The 17353-nt window shown below is 42.4% G+C and overlaps 1 protein-coding gene and 1 long non-coding RNA gene across 2 annotated transcripts; both read left to right on the top strand.

The window, feature by feature from the left end:
• The first annotated feature begins 6196 nt into the window (after window positions 1-6196).
• Window positions 6197-8895, top strand: LOC121909920. The gene is made up of 3 exons (XR_006099553.1): window positions 6197-6211; window positions 6306-6590; window positions 8714-8895. It is a non-coding gene; the product is annotated as an uncharacterized LOC121909920 (long non-coding RNA).
• Window positions 8896-9339: 444 nt separating this feature from the next.
• Window positions 9340-17045, top strand: ttc1 (tetratricopeptide repeat domain 1). Its single transcript, XM_042431644.1, has 7 exons — window positions 9340-9426; window positions 9705-9765; window positions 10956-11068; window positions 14855-14891; window positions 14979-15127; window positions 16747-16801; window positions 16909-17045. Exons 1-7 carry the CDS (start codon window positions 9340-9342, stop codon window positions 17043-17045), a joined length of 639 nt encoding a protein of 212 aa, XP_042287578.1.
• Window positions 17046-17353: the final 308 nt, after the last annotated feature.

Below are 17353 nucleotides of genomic sequence, written 5' to 3'. Positions count from 1 at the left end.
GACGTCACTCTGGTTCATGAGGACGTCGCTCTGGTTTGTGAGGAGGTCGCTCTGGTTCATGAGGACGTCGCTCTGGTTTGTTAGGAGGTCGCTCTGGTTCATGAGGACGTCGCTCTGGTTTGTGAGGAGGTCACTCTGGTTCATGAGGACGTCGCTCTGGTTTGTGAGGAGGTCACTCTGGTTCATGAGGACGTCGCTCTGGTTTGTTAGGATGTAACTGGTTCATGAGGACGTCGCTCTGGTTTGTGAGGAGGTCACTCTGGTTCATGAGGACGTCGCTCTGGTTTGTGAGGACGTCGCTCTGGTTCATGAGGACATCGCTCTGGTTCATGAGGACGTCGCTCTGGTTTGTGAGGAGGTCACTCTGGTTCATGAGGACGTCGCTCTGGTTTGTTAGGATGTAACTGGTTCATGAGGACGTCGCTCTGGTTTGTGAGGACGTAACTGGTTCATGAGGACGTTGCTCTGGTTTGTGAGGACGTAACTGGTTCATGAGGATGTCGCTCTGGTTTGTGAGGACGTAACTGGTTCATGAGGACGTCGCTCTGGTTTGTGAGGACGTAACTGGTTCATGAGGACGTCGCTCTGGTTTGTGAGGACGTAACTGGTTCATGAGGACGTCGCTCTGGTTTGTGAGGACGTAACTGGTTCATGAGGACATTGCTCTGGTTTGTGAGGACGTCGCTCTGGTTTGTGAGGACGTCACTCTGGTTTGTGAGGACGTCGCTCTGGTTTGTGAGGACGTAACTGGTTCATGAGGACGTCGCTCTGGTTTGTGAGGACGTCACTCTGGTTTGTGAGGACGTCACTCTGGTTTGTGAGGACGTCACTCTGGTTCATGAGGACGTCGCTCTGGTTTGTGAGGAGGTCGCTCTGGTTCATGAGGACGTCGCTCTGGTTTGTTAGGAGGTCGCTCTGATTCATGAGGACGTCGCTCTGGTTTGTGAGGAGGTCACTCTGGTTCATGAGGACGTCGCTCTGGTTTGTGAGGAGGTCACTCTGGTTCATGAGGACATCGCTCTGGTTCATGAGGACGTCGCTCTGGTTTGTGAGGAGGTCACTCTGGTTCATGAGGACGTCGCTCTGGTTTGTTAGGACGTCGCTCTGGTTCATGAGGACGTCGCTCTGGTTTGTTAGGACATCACTCTGGTTTGTTAGGACATCACTCTGGTTTGTTAGGACGTCACTCTGGTTTGTTAGGACGTCGCTCTGGTTTGTGAGGACGTCACTCTGGTTTGTGAGGACGTCACTCTGGTTCATGAGGACGTCGCTCTGGTTTGTGAGGAGGTCGCTCTGGTTCATGAGGACGTCGCTCTGGTTTGTTAGGAGGTCGCTCTGGTTCATGAGGACATCACTCTGGTTTGTTAGGAGGTCACTCTGGTTCATGAGGACGTCGCTCTGGTTTGTGAGGAGGTCACTCTGGTTCATGAGGACGTCGCTCTGGTTTGTGAGGAGGTCGCTCTGGTTCATGAGGACATCACTCTGGTTTGTTAGGAGTTCGCTCTGGTTCATGAGGACGTCGCTCTGGTTTGTTAGGACGTCGCTCTGGTTTGTTAGGACATCACTCTGGTTTGTGAGGACGTCGCTCTGGTTCATGAGGACGTCGCTCTGGTTTGTTAGGACATCACTCTGGTTTGTTAGGACGTCACTCTGGTTTGTTAGGACGTTGCTCTGGTTCATGAGGACATCGCTCTGGTTTGTGAGGACGTCACTCTGGTTTGTGAGGACGTCACTCTGGTTCATGAGGACGTCTCTCTGGTTTGTGAGGACGTCACTCTGGTTTGTGAGGACGTCACTCTGGTTCTTGAGGACGTCACTCTGGTTTGTGAGGACGTCACTCTGGTTTGTTAGGACGTCGCTCTGGTTTGTGAGGACGTCGCTCTGGTTTGTTAGGACATCACTCTGGTTTGTGAGGACGTCGCTCTGGTTTGTGAGGACGTCTCTCTGGTTCGTGAGGATGTCACTCTGGTTCATGAGGACGTCTCTCTGGTTTGTGAGGACGTCACTCTGGTTTGTGAGGACATCACTCTGGTTCTTGAGGATGTCGCTCTGGTTTGTGAGGACATCACTCTGGTTCCTGAGGACGTCTCTCTGGTTTGTGAGGACGTCACTCTGGTTTGTGAGGACGTCACTCTGGTTCTTGAGGATGTCACTCTGGTTTGTGAGGACGTCACTCTGGTTCATGAGGACGTCGCTCTGGTTTGTGAGGACGTCACTCTGGTTTGTGAGGAAGTCACTCTGGTTCATGAGGACGTCGCTCTGGTTTGTGAGGACGTCTCTCTGGTTCATGAGGACGTCTCTCTGGTTTGTGAGGACGTCACTCTGGTTTGTGAGGACGTCACTCTGGTTCATGAGGACGTCACTCTGGTTTGTTAGGACGTCGCTCTGGTTTGTTAGGAGGTCACTCTGGTTCATGAGGACGTCGCTCTGGTTTGTTAGGACGTCGCTCTGGTTTGTTAGGACATCACTCTGGTTTGTGAGGACGTCGCTCTGGTTCATGAGGACGTCGCTCTGGTTTGTGAGGACGTCGCTCTGGTTTGTTAGGACATCACTCTGGTTCATGAGGACGTCTCCCTGGTTTGTGAGGACGTCGCTCTGGTTTGTGAGGACGTCACTCTGGTTTGTTAGGACATCACTCTGGTTTGTTAGGACATCACTCTGGTTTGTTAGGACATCACTCTGGGTTGTGAGGACGTCGCTCTGGTTTGTGAGGACGTCGCTCTGGTTTGTTAGGACGTCGCTCTGGTTTGTTAGGACATCACTCTGGTTCATGAGGACGTCTCCCTGGTTTGTGAGGACGTCACTCTGGTTTGTGAGGACGTCACTCTGGTTCATGAGGACGTCACTCTGGTTTGTGAGGACGTCGCTCTGGTTTGTAAGGACGTCACTCTGGTTCATGAGGACGTCGCTCTGGTTTGTGAGGACGTCGCTCTGGTTTGTGAGGACGTCACTCTGGTTTGTGAGGACGTCACTCTGGTTCATGAGGACGTCACTCTGGTTCATGAGGACGTCACTCTGGTTCATGAGGACGTCGCTCTGGTTCGTGAGGACGTCGCTCTGGTTTGTTAGGACGTCGCTCTGGTTCATGAGGACGTCACTCTGGTTTGTTAGGACATCACTCTGGTTTGTTAGGACATCAGTCTGGTTTGTGAGGACGTCGCTCTGGTTTGTGAGGACGTCGCTCTGGTTTGTGAGGACGTCACTCTGGTTCATGAGGACGTCGCTCTGGTTTGTGAGGACGTCACTCTGGTTCATGAGGACGTCACTCTGGTTCATGAGGACATCACTCTGGTTTGTGAGGACGTCACTCTGGTTCATGAGGACGTCGCTCTGGTTCATGAGGACGTCGCTCTGGTTTGTGAGGACGTCACTCTGGTTTGTTAGGACATCAGTCTGGTTTGTTAGGACATCACTCTGGTTTGTTAGGACGTCGCTCTGGTTTGTGAGGACGTCGCTCTGGTTTGTGAGGACGTCACTCTGGTTCATGAGGACGTCGCTCTGGTTTGTTAGGACGTCGCTCTGGTTTGTTAGGACGTCGCTCTGGTTCATGAGGACGTCACTCTGGTTTGTTAGGATGTCGCTCTGGTTTGTTAGGACGTCGCTCTGGTTTGTGAGGACGTCACTCTGGTTTGTTAGGACGTCGCTCTGGTTCATGAGGACGTCACTCTGGTTTGTGAGGACGGCGCTCTGGTTTGTGAGGACGTCACTCTGGTTTGTGAGGACGTCGCTCTGGTTTGTTAGGACGTCGCTCTGGTTCGTGAGGACGTCGCTCTGGTTTGTTAGGACGTCACTCTGGTTTGTGAGGACGTCGCTCTGGTTCATGAGGACGTCGCTCTGGTTTGTTAGGACGTCACTCTGGTTTGCGAGGACGTCTCTCTGGTTTGTGAGGACGTCACTCTGGTCTGTGAGGACGTCTCTCTGGTTCGTGAGGACGTCACTCTGGTTCATGAGGATGTCACTCTGGTTTGTTAGGACGTAGCTCTGGTTCATGAGGACGTCACTCTGGTTTGTGAGGACGTCACTCTGGTTTGTTAGGACGTCGCTCTGGTTTGTGAGGACGTCTCTCTGGTTTGTGAGGACGTCTCTCTGGTTTGTGAGGATGTCACTCTGGTTCATGAGGACGTCACTCTGGTTTGTGAGGACGTCGCTCTGGTTTGTGAGGACGTCGCTCTGGTTTGTGAGGACGTCTCTCTGGTTTGTGAGGATGTCACTCTGGTTCATGAGGACGTCACTCTGGTTTGTGAGGACGTCTCTCTGCTTTGTGAGGATGTCACTCTGGTTCATGAGGACGTCGCTCTGGTTTGTGAGGACGTCGCTCTGGTTCATGAGGACGTCGCTCTGGTTTGTGAGGACGTTGCTCTGGTTTGTGAGGACGTCACTCTGGTTCATGAGGACGTAGCTCTGGTTCATGAGGACGTCACTCTGGTTTGTGAGGACGTCGCTCTGGTTTGTGAGGACGTCTCTCTGGTTTGTGAGGACGTCACTCTGGTTCATGAGGACGTCACTCTGGTTTGTGAGGACGTCGCTCTGGTTGATGAGGACGTCGCTCTGGTTTGTGAGGATGTTGCTCTGCTCCTCCTCCTGCAGCCTGTCGCCCTGCTCCTCCTCCTTCAGCCTGTCGCCCTGCTCCTCCTCCTTCAGCCTGTCGCCCTGCTCCTCCTCCTGTCGTCCTGTCTCACTCTCTGCGTCCTGTCTTCGGTCTGGAGGCTCCAGAGTCTCCTGGCAGTCGTAGAAGTCGTCCTCGTCGTCCTGCTCTCTGGGTTTCAAAGCTACTCTGCTCATGTTGAAGGCTGAAAACATAAAATCAATAACAGTGATCAGAAGCTGCTGCTGTCGTCTGTTTTCATCTTCAGGCTTCATCAAACTGCAGAGTCACTCAACTTTTATCATGTTTGTGCTGCAGCCGTTTAAATATTAATAAACCAGAACTTTAGTGTGTTACACACACACACACACACACACACACACACACACACACACACACACACAGACACACACACTGTGACCACTGAAAGTGTGTGTTTCCTCCTCAGAGTGATTGACAGCTGAGGGGGCGGGGCCAACAGACTCATGCAGCTGCAGAGTTGACAATGACGATGATGATGATGATGATGATGGTGATGATGATGGTGATGATGATAGTGATGATGGTGATGATGATGATGATGATGGTGACGATGATGATGATGATGGTGATGATGATGGTGATGATGATGATGATGATGGTGACGATGATGATGATGATGGTGACGATGATGGTGATGATGGTGATGATGATGGTGATGATGATAGTGATGATGGTGATGATGATGGTGATGATTATGATGATGATGGTGATGATGATGGTGACGATGATGATGATGATGGTGATGATGATGGTGATGATGATAGTGATGATGGTGATGATGATGGTGATGATTATGATGATGATGGTGATGATGATGGTGACGATGATGATGATGATGGTGATGATGATGGTGATGATGATGATGATGATGATGGTGATGATGATGATGATGATGATGATGATGGTGATGATGGTGATGATGATGATGATGAGTGACGCTCAGTCAGGTGAGACGAGACACAAACACTGAAGTCAGCTAGGAAAGAAAACAATGGACACCATAAAGACTCGTCAGGTGAACCAGTGAACGTTTGTCATATGAAAGATAATAAATCTGCAGGTATTTATCAACAGATCATATTTCTGAGTCTTATTGTACGTTTTTAGGGAAGTTAAAGTTTAACCCAGTAAAGATCAGTTATTGGTTGATAACTGGAGGCCAATAACCTTCATTAATTAATAATGATGTATAATTATCGGCCCACATCTTTGATCAGAGACTAAAGTTAATTATAAATTAATATTAAATGGCATCAATATAAAGGAACAAATGTGATCAGTTGATGATACGCTGCAGCTTCAACACTGTTGGAATAAACACTTTATAAACATTAACTGGACAAACTATAATAAATATTTACAACAGTGAAGTTAGTGATGTGTATTTTAAAATTATAGATGTAATTTATCCAAAAAAAAACACTTTCTATGAAAGTATAGAAACGATCTTTGTGATTCGTGTGTGTTCTTTACGATGAAGATCTGCCTTTACTTTAAATCTTTTTCTATTCATAAATACAACTGGTCTGACAGGAAACCCAGTATCCACCAGTTTAAGAATGAAATGAACCACTGGACGGACTGGTGAGTATCTAAAAGGTCTGCTTTATGATGACTGAATAAATAAAGGACAGAAAAAACGCAACTCATTCAGTGTGATTCTATAAATGACCTGTAGAGGCGCCGCCGCTGCGTCACTGCCGCAAATATCACCAGAAGAAGAAGAAGAAGCAGCAGCAGCAGAAGAAGAAGAAGCCTGACTCTCCCGGTGAAAGCTCTGGAAACACGTTTGCCTTTGATTGTGTTGAAGTCCAAACAGCAGCTGGTTCTGACAGAGACCCGGACCTGGAGCGGACCCGGAGCGGAGCCGGGTCAGCGGTAACAACGGAAGAAGAAGAAGAAGAAGAAGCGGGTCATCGTCCCGGAAGTGGTCAGTCCTCGGCAGGTTAACCGCTGTTAGCAGGTAAGAAGCCAAACCGGTTGTTTTAACGTTTTTATTACGTTAATCTCCGGTTAACCGTCAGACCGATGACATCACACCCATCTGTGACGTAACAGGCGGCTGACAACATTCTTACAGTCCGCGGCTGCGTGTTAGCTTAGCTGTTAGCTGTTAGCTTAGCAGTTAGCAGCTTGTTAGCTGCGTTTAAACTGCTGACCAGATCAATGTGTCAGGTTATTGATGAACTCAACATATTTATTAATATTTGTGTCACAGCAGCAAAGTTATGAGACATTTCTACCCCCCCCCCCCCCCATCCAGCCCATAATAATAACAATAATAATAATAATAATAATAATGATTAATAAGTATTATTGATTAGCAGCACACTAGCAAACAGCAGCTCCACGAGCTCACATTCAAACAATAACTACAAGAAGAAATAATGATTAAAAAAAGCTGATTAAAGGCTGCTGCGCGCTGTGACGTCACTGCTGTGACGTCACACTGGGACAGTTAAACGACCTGAATATTTAATGTTAATATTTAATGTTTTATATTAATTTATTAACCTTTAATTTAAATTGAAGACCAGATCTGTTAATTGATCCTCTTTAACTGTGTTCATTGTTGTTTTTTATATATTTTATATATTTACAGTTTATTTATTTTAATTTCTCATTTTTAATAGTTTTATTGTTTGTAAAAGTTTTTAATAAATCATAAAAGATAAGCAGGAAAAGTGAAGAGTTAATATGACACCTGATCAACATTATTGATAATCTTCTGATTGGAATGATTCTTCATCCAAATGATCAGATATCGATTCATAGAGATTGATCTTCTAATAAATGTGTTTTCCTGTGAACATGAAGTTTGAACCTCGTTAGAGAAACTGTGTGTCTGAACACTGCAGATATTGATTGATATTGATTATATTGATTGATATTTATGCAGCTATGATTGTTTCTCAGATGTGTTATTGATCACATGTTGGAGAAACAACCAGAAAACCTCTTAAACAATCAAGAAGCATTAAGTGTATGGATGTGAAATATTAAAGGAACCACTGCGTCCTGCAGATACTGCTGATGATGATGATGATGATGATGATGATGAGCTGCAGCTCTTCATCGTCCTGCTGCTGCTGCTGATGATGATGATGATGAGCTGCAGCTCTTCATCGTCCTGATGATGATGATGATGAAGAGCTGCAGCTGAGCTCAGCTCTGTAAACACTGATGGTTCTGATGAACACAAATATTCTTGATTTTAATTGAAAAGTATTGATGAACTGTTCTGGTTGTGAGTGATGAGCTGTTGTGTAACTTTGTAATATTTATTCTGTATTATTTTACATCCTTTGTGTTTATTGTGTTTATGTGTTTTAATTGTGAGGTTCTGCAGATAAGCTAAAAGCTAAAAGCTAACTCTGCTGCATCGAATGACAACATTCATGTTTAATAACCGCACATGATCCCAACAATTAAAATAAAGGAAATTAATAATAATAATAATAATAATAATAATGCAGGTTGACGATTCCTTCAATTTGCAGCATTAGTTCTCTGAAAAATCTCTTTCATGTTGTTATTGTAACCAAAATATTTCCAACAGGATCAATATATCGTCAGGAAATCAGTATCGATACTCTGATTATTGATGAGATTCAGACATTAATCAATATGTAACATAACAGATCAATGAAAGAGTTCAGTCTGGATCTGATGACTTGTTGTGATTTTAAACTTTATCAATAAATATTGAATCTGAAACAGTAGAAAAGTAAATATGGCAGCTGGTGTGTGTGTGCATGTGTGTGTGTGTGTGTTTGTGAGTGTGCATGTGTGTGTGTGTGTTTGTGTGTGTGCATGTGTGTGTGTGTGTGTTTGTGTGTGTGCATGTGTGTGTGTGTGTTTGTGTGTGTGCATGTGTGCGTGTGTGCGTGCGTGCGTGCGCGCGTGTGTGTGTGTAACACACTAAAGTTCTGCTCTGTTTCCTTAAAGTTCTGGTTTATTAATATTTAAACGGCTGCAGCACAAACATGATAAAAGTTGAGTGACTCTGCAGTTTTATGAAGCCTGAAGATGAAAACAGACGACAGCAGCAGCTTCTGATCACTGTTATTGATTTTATGTTTTCAGCCTTCAACATGAGCCGAGTAGCTTTGAAACCCAGAGAGCAGGACGACGAGGACGACTTCTACGACTGCCAGGAGACTCTGGAGCCTCCAGACCGAAGACAGGACGCAGAGAGTGAGACAGGACGACAGGAGGAGGAGCAGGGCGACAGGCTGCAGGAGGAGGAGCAGGGCGACAGGCTGCAGGAGGAGGAGCAGGGCGACAGGCTGAAGGAGGAGGAGCAGGGCGACAGGCTGCAGGAGGAGGAGCAGGGCGACAGGCTGAAGGAGGAGGAGCAGGGCGACAGGCTGCAGGGCGACAGGCTGCAGGAGGAGGAGCAGGGCGACAGGCTGCAGGAGGAGGAGCAGGGCGACAGGCTGAAGGAGGAGGAGCAGGGCGACAGGCTGCAGGAGGAGGAGCAGGGCGAAAGGCTGCAGGGCGACAGGCTGAAAGAGGAGGAGCAGGGCGACAGGCTGCAGGAGGAGGAGCAGGGCGACAGGCTGCAGGGCGACAGGCTGAAAGAGGAGGAGCAGGGCGACAGGCTGCAGGGCGACAGGCTGCAGGAGGAGGAGCAGGGCGACAGGCTGCAGGGCGACAGGCTGCAGGAGGAAGAGCAGAGCGACAGGCTGCTGGAGGACTCAGATTCAGAGATGAAGAAGGAGGACGAACGGGGAGTTGAGTTTGACGATGAATACCTGAGGGAGGTGGAGAAGGAGCTGACAGAGGAGGAGAAAGAGGTAAAACTCTCAGCTGTTTATCTGTATTTACCTCACAAACCAGAGCGACGTCCTCAAGAACCAGAGCGACGTCCTCACAAACCAGAGCGACGTCCTCACAAACCAGAGCGACGTCCTAACAAACCAGAGCGACGTCCTCAGACCAGGACTCTTGCTCTCAGCTTGTCTTTTAGCTCTGTAAAGAGGCGTTCAGGTGTCAGGTCTGATGCTGTAAATCAGAGTTTTGGTCACATTTGCAGGTTTCTGAGCTCCAGTTTATTTTCTGTTTTGTGTTTCAGAGTCGACGGCAGCAGAGTTTAACACTGAAGGAAAAAGGCAACAGTCAGTTTAAAGCTGGAAGTAAGTACAAACCAGTATATAAACCAGTATAACCAGCCAAATTCATGATTTTGTTACCAAGTTTGATTTTGAGTAATTATGCATAAATGTAATGCAATATGATGATGTGAAATAGATTCATTATGAACTACTGGAGTTGTGTTGATGTTAGAACATGAAGCGACACTGAAGCAGCAACTAGTGATTGAATCAGCTGGTTCATCAGCTCTCAGCTGTTCTTTAGTTTGTGGCCACACGTTTTATTGAAGTTTATTTTTATATCTTAATTTTCTACTTTGATATCAACCCTTCTGTGCGTCATCTGGTGAGAACAATTCGTTTGTGGAAAATAAGAAAAATAGTCTGAATGAGAAGAGAAAATAATTATGATAAAAGCAAAAATCAGTAGACAAGAAGGGAGCAATAAAAGTGCTTCACATCAAAGATAAAATGAACATAAAAACATGTAAATGTACATCGGATGGAAAATAACTTGATAATATCACTAAACATAAAGTGAAAATGCAACATAGGATGCTTACTTCAGTGGTAAGTTGACATTTAATAAGTGAAAACTCAGACATACAATCTATAAATCAGCGTCTGGGTCTCTGATAAGCATAACAGAAGCTTTCCCAACAGACACAGACTCGCCGTTGGTCTCGTTTCACTGAAATAAGCCTCTTTCAGTTGAACCCAGAATGTTTTCACACAGCTTTAACCTCACTGTGGGTCTGATCTGGGTCGAAGCTGCCCTGAAAATACCCCCTCAGTGCTGCTGTGTGGTTAAAAACACCTCCGTCTCTGTGTTCAAACCTAAATAAAATCAAGTGAAACTAGAACACATACAATGCATATCATGAGATGGAAGGTAAAACCCACTGACTTATAAAATAGAATAATCAGTATAACAGTATGTAAAACCAGTATATAAACCAGTATAACCAGTATATAACGGTGTTTCTAGCAGTGTATGGCAAGCCTGGCAGCCCTGGTGGAGTATTAGAAGAGACTAGAAACTCAGCTCAGTGAAACCTGATCTTTGTTGGTCAGTAGTGCAGTTTACACATCATAACTTCTGTTTTTAAATGTTTCTGCATCCTCAGACTAATTACATGTTTTTGAGCCCCCCCCCCCCCCCCCCCCCCCCCCGTATAGACCTGTATAAACAGTATATAAACCAGTATAACCAGTATCTGTCCTCTCTTCAGGCTGGTTGGAGGCGGAGCGAAGCTACACGGAGTCGCTGGTTTTATGTCCAGTGTGTTTCAGCAGAGAGCGAGCCGTGCTGTTCTCCAACAGAGCTGCTGCAAGACTGCACATGGTAACACGATCACAAATATAATAATATATAGAATAATATCATCAGCATATAAACTAGTATAACCAGTGGATAAACTAGTATAACAGTAGATAAACTAGTATAACCAGTAGATAAACTAGTATAACAGTAGATAAACTAGTATAACCAGTAGATAAACTAGTATAACCAGTAGATAAACTAGTATAACAGTAGATTAACTAGTATAACCAATAGATAAACTACTATAACCAATAGATAAACTAGTATAACCAGTAGATAAACTAGTATAACAGTAGATAAACTAGTATAACCAGTAGATAAGCCAGTATAACCAGTAGATAAACTAGTATAACAGTAGATAAACTGGTATAACAGTAGATAAACCAGTATAACAGTAGATAAACTAGTATAACCAGTAGATAAACTAGTATAACAGTAGATAAACTGGTATAACAGTAGATAAACTAGTATAACCAGTAGATAAACTAGTATAAAAGTAGATAAACTAGTATAACCAGTAGATAAACTAGTATAACAGTAGATAAACTAGTATAACAAGTATATAAAGTAGTATAACCAGTAGATAAACTAGTATAACCAATAGATAAACTAGTATAACCAGTAGATAAACTAGTATAACCAGTAGATAAACTAGTATAACCAATAGAAAAACTAGTATAACCAGTAGATAAAGTAGTATAACCAATAGATAAACTAGTATAACCAGTAGATAAACTAGTATAACAAGTATATAAAGTAGTATAACCAGTAGATAAACAAGTATAACAAGTATATAAACTAGTATAACAGTAGATAAACTAGTATAACAGTAGATAAACTAGTATAACCAGTAGATAAAGTAGTATAACAGTAGATAAACTAGTTTAACGGTAGATAAACTAGATAACCAATAGATAAACTAGTATAACCAGTAGATAAACTAGTATAACAGTGGATAAACTAGTATAACCAGTAGATAAACTAGTATGACCAATAGATAAACTAGTATAACCAGTAGATACACTAGTATAGCCAGTAGATAAACTAGTATACCCAATAGATAAACTAGTATAACCAATAGATAAACTAGTATAACCAGTAGATAAACTAGCATAACAGTAGATAAACTGGTATAACCAGTAGATAAACTGGTATAACAGTAGATAAACTAGTATAACCAATAGATAAACTAGTATAACAGTAGATAAACTAGTATAACCAATAGATAAACTAGTATAACCAGTAGATAAACTAGTATAACCAGTAGATAAACTAGTATAACCAATAGATAAACTAGTATAACCAGTAGATAAACTAGTATAACCAGTAGATAAACTAGTATAACCAATAGATAACTAGTATAACCAGTAGATAAACTAGTATAACCAATAGATAACTAGTATAACCAGTAGATAAACTAGTATAACCAATAGATAAACTAGTATAACCAGTAGATAAACTAGTATAACCAGTAGATAAACTAGTATAACAAGTATATAAAGTAGTATAACCAGTAGATAAACTAGTATAACAAGTATATAAACTAGTATAACAGTAGATCAACTAGTATAACCAGTATATAAACTAGTGTAATGGTAGATAAACTAGTATAACCAATAGATAAACTAGTATAACCAGTAAATAAACTAGTATAATAGTGGATAAACTAGTATAACCAGTAGATAAACTAGTATACCAATAGATAAACTAGTATAACCAGTAGATAAACTAGTATAACCAGTAGATAAACTAGTATAACCAGTAGATAAACTGGTATAACAGTAGATAAACTAGTATAACCAATAGATAAACTAGTATAACAGTAGATAAACTAGTATAACCAATAGATAAACTAGTATAACCAGTAGATAAACTAGTATAACCAGTAGATAAACTAGTATAACCAATAGATAAACTAGTATAACCAGTAGATAAACTAGTATAACCAGTAGATAAACTAGCATAACAGTAGATAAACTGGTATAACCAGTAGATAAACTGGTATAACAGTAGATAAACTAGTATAACCAATAGATAAACTAGTATAACAGTAGATAAACTAGTATAACCAATAGATAAACTAGTATAACCAATAGATAAACTAGTATAACCAGTAGATAAACTAGCACAACAGTAGATAAACTGGTATAACCAGTAGATAAACTAGTATAACAGTAGATAAACTAGTATAACCAGTAGATAAACTAGTATAACAGTAGATAAACTAGTATAACAGTAGATAAACTAGTATAACCAGTATATAAAGTAGTATAACCAGTAGATAAACTAGTATAATAAGTATATAAACTAGTATAACAGTAGATAAACTAGTATAACCAGTATATAAACTAGTATAACAGTAGATAAACTAGTATAACCAGTAGATAAACTGGTATAACAGTAGATAAACTAGTATAACCAATAGATAAACTAGTATAACCAGTAGATAAACTAGTATAACCAGTAGATAAACTAGTATAACAGTAGATAAACTAGTATAAACAATAGATAAACTAGTATAACCAATAGATAAACTAGTATAACCAGTAGATAAACTAGCATAACAGTAGATAAACTGGTATAACCAGTAGATAAACTGGTAAAACCAGTAGATAAACTAGTATAACAGTAGATAAACTAGTATAACCAGTAGATAAACTAGTATAACAGTAGATAAACTAGTATAACAGTAGAGAAACTAGTATAACCAGTAGATAAACTGGTATAACAGTAGATAAACTAGTATAACCAATAGATAAACTAGTATAACCAGTAGATAAACTAGTATAACAGTAGATAAACTAGTATAACCAATAGATAAACTAGTATAACCAATAGATAAACTAGTATAACCAGTAGATAAACTAGCATAACAGTAGATAAACTGGTATAACCAGTAGATAAACTGGTATAACCAGTAGATAAACTAGTATAACAGTAGATAAACTAGTATAACAATAGAGAAACTAGTATAACCAGTAGATAAACTAGTATAACCAGTAGATAAACTAGTATAACAAGTATATAAAGTAGTATAACCAGTAGATAAACTAGTATAACAAGTATATAAACTAGTATAACAGTAGATCAACTAGTATAACCAGTATATAAACTAGTATAACAGTAGATAAACTAGTATAACCAGTAGATAAACTAGTATAATGGTAGATAAACTAGTATAACCAATAGATAAACTAGTATAACCAATAGATAAACTAGTATAACAGTAGATAAACTAGTATAACCAGTAGATAAACTAGTATAACAGTAGATAAACTAGTATAACCAGTAGATAAACTAGTATATCTGACACTCTGAGGGAGGAGATGGAGAGTTTGATGGTCACAGGCAGGAATATATAATTATATTAATGAAATACTAAATATTGTTACTATTTTAATTATATACTATATATTTAAAATATATTAATTATATATGGGTTAGCCACATGCTAACACACAGGTTGGACATATGCTAACACGGGTTAGCCACATGCTAACACACAGGTTAGCCATATGCTGACACAGGTTAGCCACATGCTAACACACAGGTTAGCCATATGCTGACACAGGTTAGCCATATGCTGACACAGGTTAGCCACATGCTAACACACAGGTTAGCCACATGCGAACACACGGGTTAGCCATATGCTGACACAGGTTAGCCACATGCTAACACACAGGTTAGCCATATGCTGACACAGGTTAGCGATATGCTGACACAGGTTAGCCACATGCTAACACACAGGTTAGCCACATGCTAACACACAGATTAGCCACATGCTAACGCTGCCTGTCTGTCTCTCAGGATCTGAAGGATCAAGCGATCTCAGACTGCTCCAGAGGTGAGTGATGACATCATGCTACACCCTTTCATCAGTAGGTCACTGATCACTCCACGTATTGATTGATTGGCTGTGTGGTTGTCATAGCGATAGAGCTGAATCCGGACTATGTGCGGGCGCTGCTGAGGAGGGCGGAGCTTTATGAGCAGACAGACAAGCTGGACGAGGCTCTGGAGGACTACAAGAAGGTTCTGGACCAAGACCCGAACCACGCCAGCGCCAGGCGGGCCTGCATGGTGAGATGGGTTATATACCGGATCAATACACATATATATCTGGGACGATATGACAAATGGAAGCTAAAGTTTCTTTTAAAATTAACTGTAAATTGATAACTTGGTTAAAGATTAGCTACATGCTAATTCTGCTAGCTGCCTCGCTGGGGACTGTAGGGGGCGTGGCTTCAGCGACGTAGTGCATGACCCGGGGGTCAGGTGACACTGACCAGCACTCAATGTAGCAGGTTCATCACTCATCAGGCGCCAATGTGCCGGTTCAATGTAAAAAGGAATCCAGTTTGGCTTTTAGTTACTAAATGATGTTCTATAATGAAGTTCATGATATAAATATATAAAACTTTTCCCAGACATGAATTTATGCAGATGCCACGGTAATTCTGAGGGTCTGTTTTGTCCCCACTTTTAAATATGGGTCTGATTAGTCCTTCACTCGGCTGTATCTCAGTAACTTTGAGTACTAAACTGAAAAGTTTCAGAACGGCTGATCTGGATTTAGAGTCTCATTGAGGATGCCGTCAGGTCCACAAGCTTCGCTACATTTTAGGGTTTTCAGTTTTTGGTCTAATTCGTTTTCGGTAATTTGGTGATTGATTGGGTTTTGGTTCTTAATGATTGTTTCTCGTATTTGGTCTCGTTCGGGTGTGTTGCGTGTTTTATCCGTATGTCTCCATCTTGAATGGCCAGATTATTATCATCATTATTATTGTTATTAATATTATTATTATTAATATTTTTGGTCCCAGAAACTGTTTGAGTTTATTGATTCTTCTAAGTTTTTCTGGTTTTTGTGTCTGTTTATATTGTTTGAGAGTCACCACGGTGAAAACGCAGCTGCTGATGTTCTGGTCTTCTTATTCTGGTTTCCTCTTGTTTGGGTTTTAGTTTTAGGAAGAATAAGCTGCTGTTAACCTGTCTGTCTCTCTCTACCTGTCTCTCTCTCCACCTGTCTGTCTATCTCCACCTGTCTCTCTATCTCCACCTGTCTGTCTCTCTCTACCTGTCTCTCTCTCTATCTCCACCTGTCTCTCTCTCTATCTCCACCTGTCTCTCTCTATCTCTACCTGTCTGTCTCTCTCTACCTGTCTCTCTCTCCACCTGTCTGTCTATCTCCACCTGTCTCTCTATCTCCACCTGTCTGTCTCTCTCTACCTGTCTCTCTCTCTATCTCCACCTGTCTCTCTCTATCTCCACCTGTCTGTCTCTCTCCACCTGTCTGTCTCTCTCCACCTGTCTGTCTCTCTCCACCTGTCTGTCTCTCTCCACTTGTCTGTCTCTCTCCACCTGTCTGTCTCTCTCTACCTGTCTGTCTCTATCTCCACCTGTCTGTCTCTCTCCACCTGTCTGTCTCTCTATCTCCACCTGTCTCTCTCTCTATCTCCACCTGTCTGTCTCTCTATCTCTACTTGTCTCTCTCTCTCTCTACCTGTCTCTCTATCTCCACCTGTCTCTCTCTCTATCTCCACCTGTCTCTCTCTCTACCTGTCTCTCTCTCCACCTGTCTGTCTGTCTCCACCTGTCTCTCTCTCTCCACCTGTCTGTCTCTCTCTACCTGTCTCTCTCTCCACCTGTCTGTTTCTCTCCACCTGTCTGTCTCTCTCCACCTGTCTGTCTCTCAGAGGCTGCCTCAGCAGATTCAGGAGAGAAATGAGAAGCTGAAGGAGGAAATGATGAGTACGAGCTGCACCTGAACACAACATGACTCATTAACTACAAAGTGTAATTAATCAGATGTATTGATTAGTTCTTGATGGTGCCTCTGTGACCTTTGACCCCTGCAGGTAAGCTGAAGGACCTCGGGAACATGATCCTGAGACCTTTCGGTCTTTCTACCAACAACTTCCAGGTGAACCAGGACAGCGAGACGGGTTCGTACTCCGTCAACTTCGTCCAGAACCCCAACAACAACAACAGATGACATCACCGATGACATCACTGCAACGTGTGCGCGCGTGTGTGTGTGTGTGTGTGTTCAACCAAATAAAAAGCTGCTGAGTTTGTTTCCTGTGTGTCAGCGTGTTCTCCATCACCATGGTAACCTCAGGATCAGCAGCCCGACCGTGATCAGATCACTAGAAACATGAGTTAAAAGATCAATAGATGTTTTTATTGATCAGCTTCAGTGATGATATTTCACCTGATCAATAAACGTTTCAGATTCATCTCTGCTCCTCAGAACTTTTTATTGATCAGAAGACAAAATCACTAAAATCTCAAATATCAGTT

This window comes from Thunnus maccoyii, chromosome 13 (assembly GCF_910596095.1).
Source record: "Thunnus maccoyii chromosome 13, fThuMac1.1, whole genome shotgun sequence".
NCBI lineage: Eukaryota > Metazoa > Chordata > Actinopteri > Scombriformes > Scombridae > Thunnus > Thunnus maccoyii.
This window is presented reverse-complemented; position numbering and strand designations above follow the sequence as displayed.

Excerpts from the sequence above, each read along its gene's own strand:
- ttc1 (XM_042431644.1), top strand. The coding sequence starts at position 9,340 with ATGAAGAAGGAGGACGAACGGGGAGTTGAGTTTGACGATGAATACCTG. Across the intron at positions 11,069-14,854 it reads CTGCTGCAAGACTGCACATG|GATCTGAAGGATCAAGCGAT; the intron begins GTAACACGATCA and ends TCTGTCTCTCAG. Across the intron at positions 15,128-16,746 it reads GCGCCAGGCGGGCCTGCATG|AGGCTGCCTCAGCAGATTCA; the intron begins GTGAGATGGGTT and ends TCTGTCTCTCAG.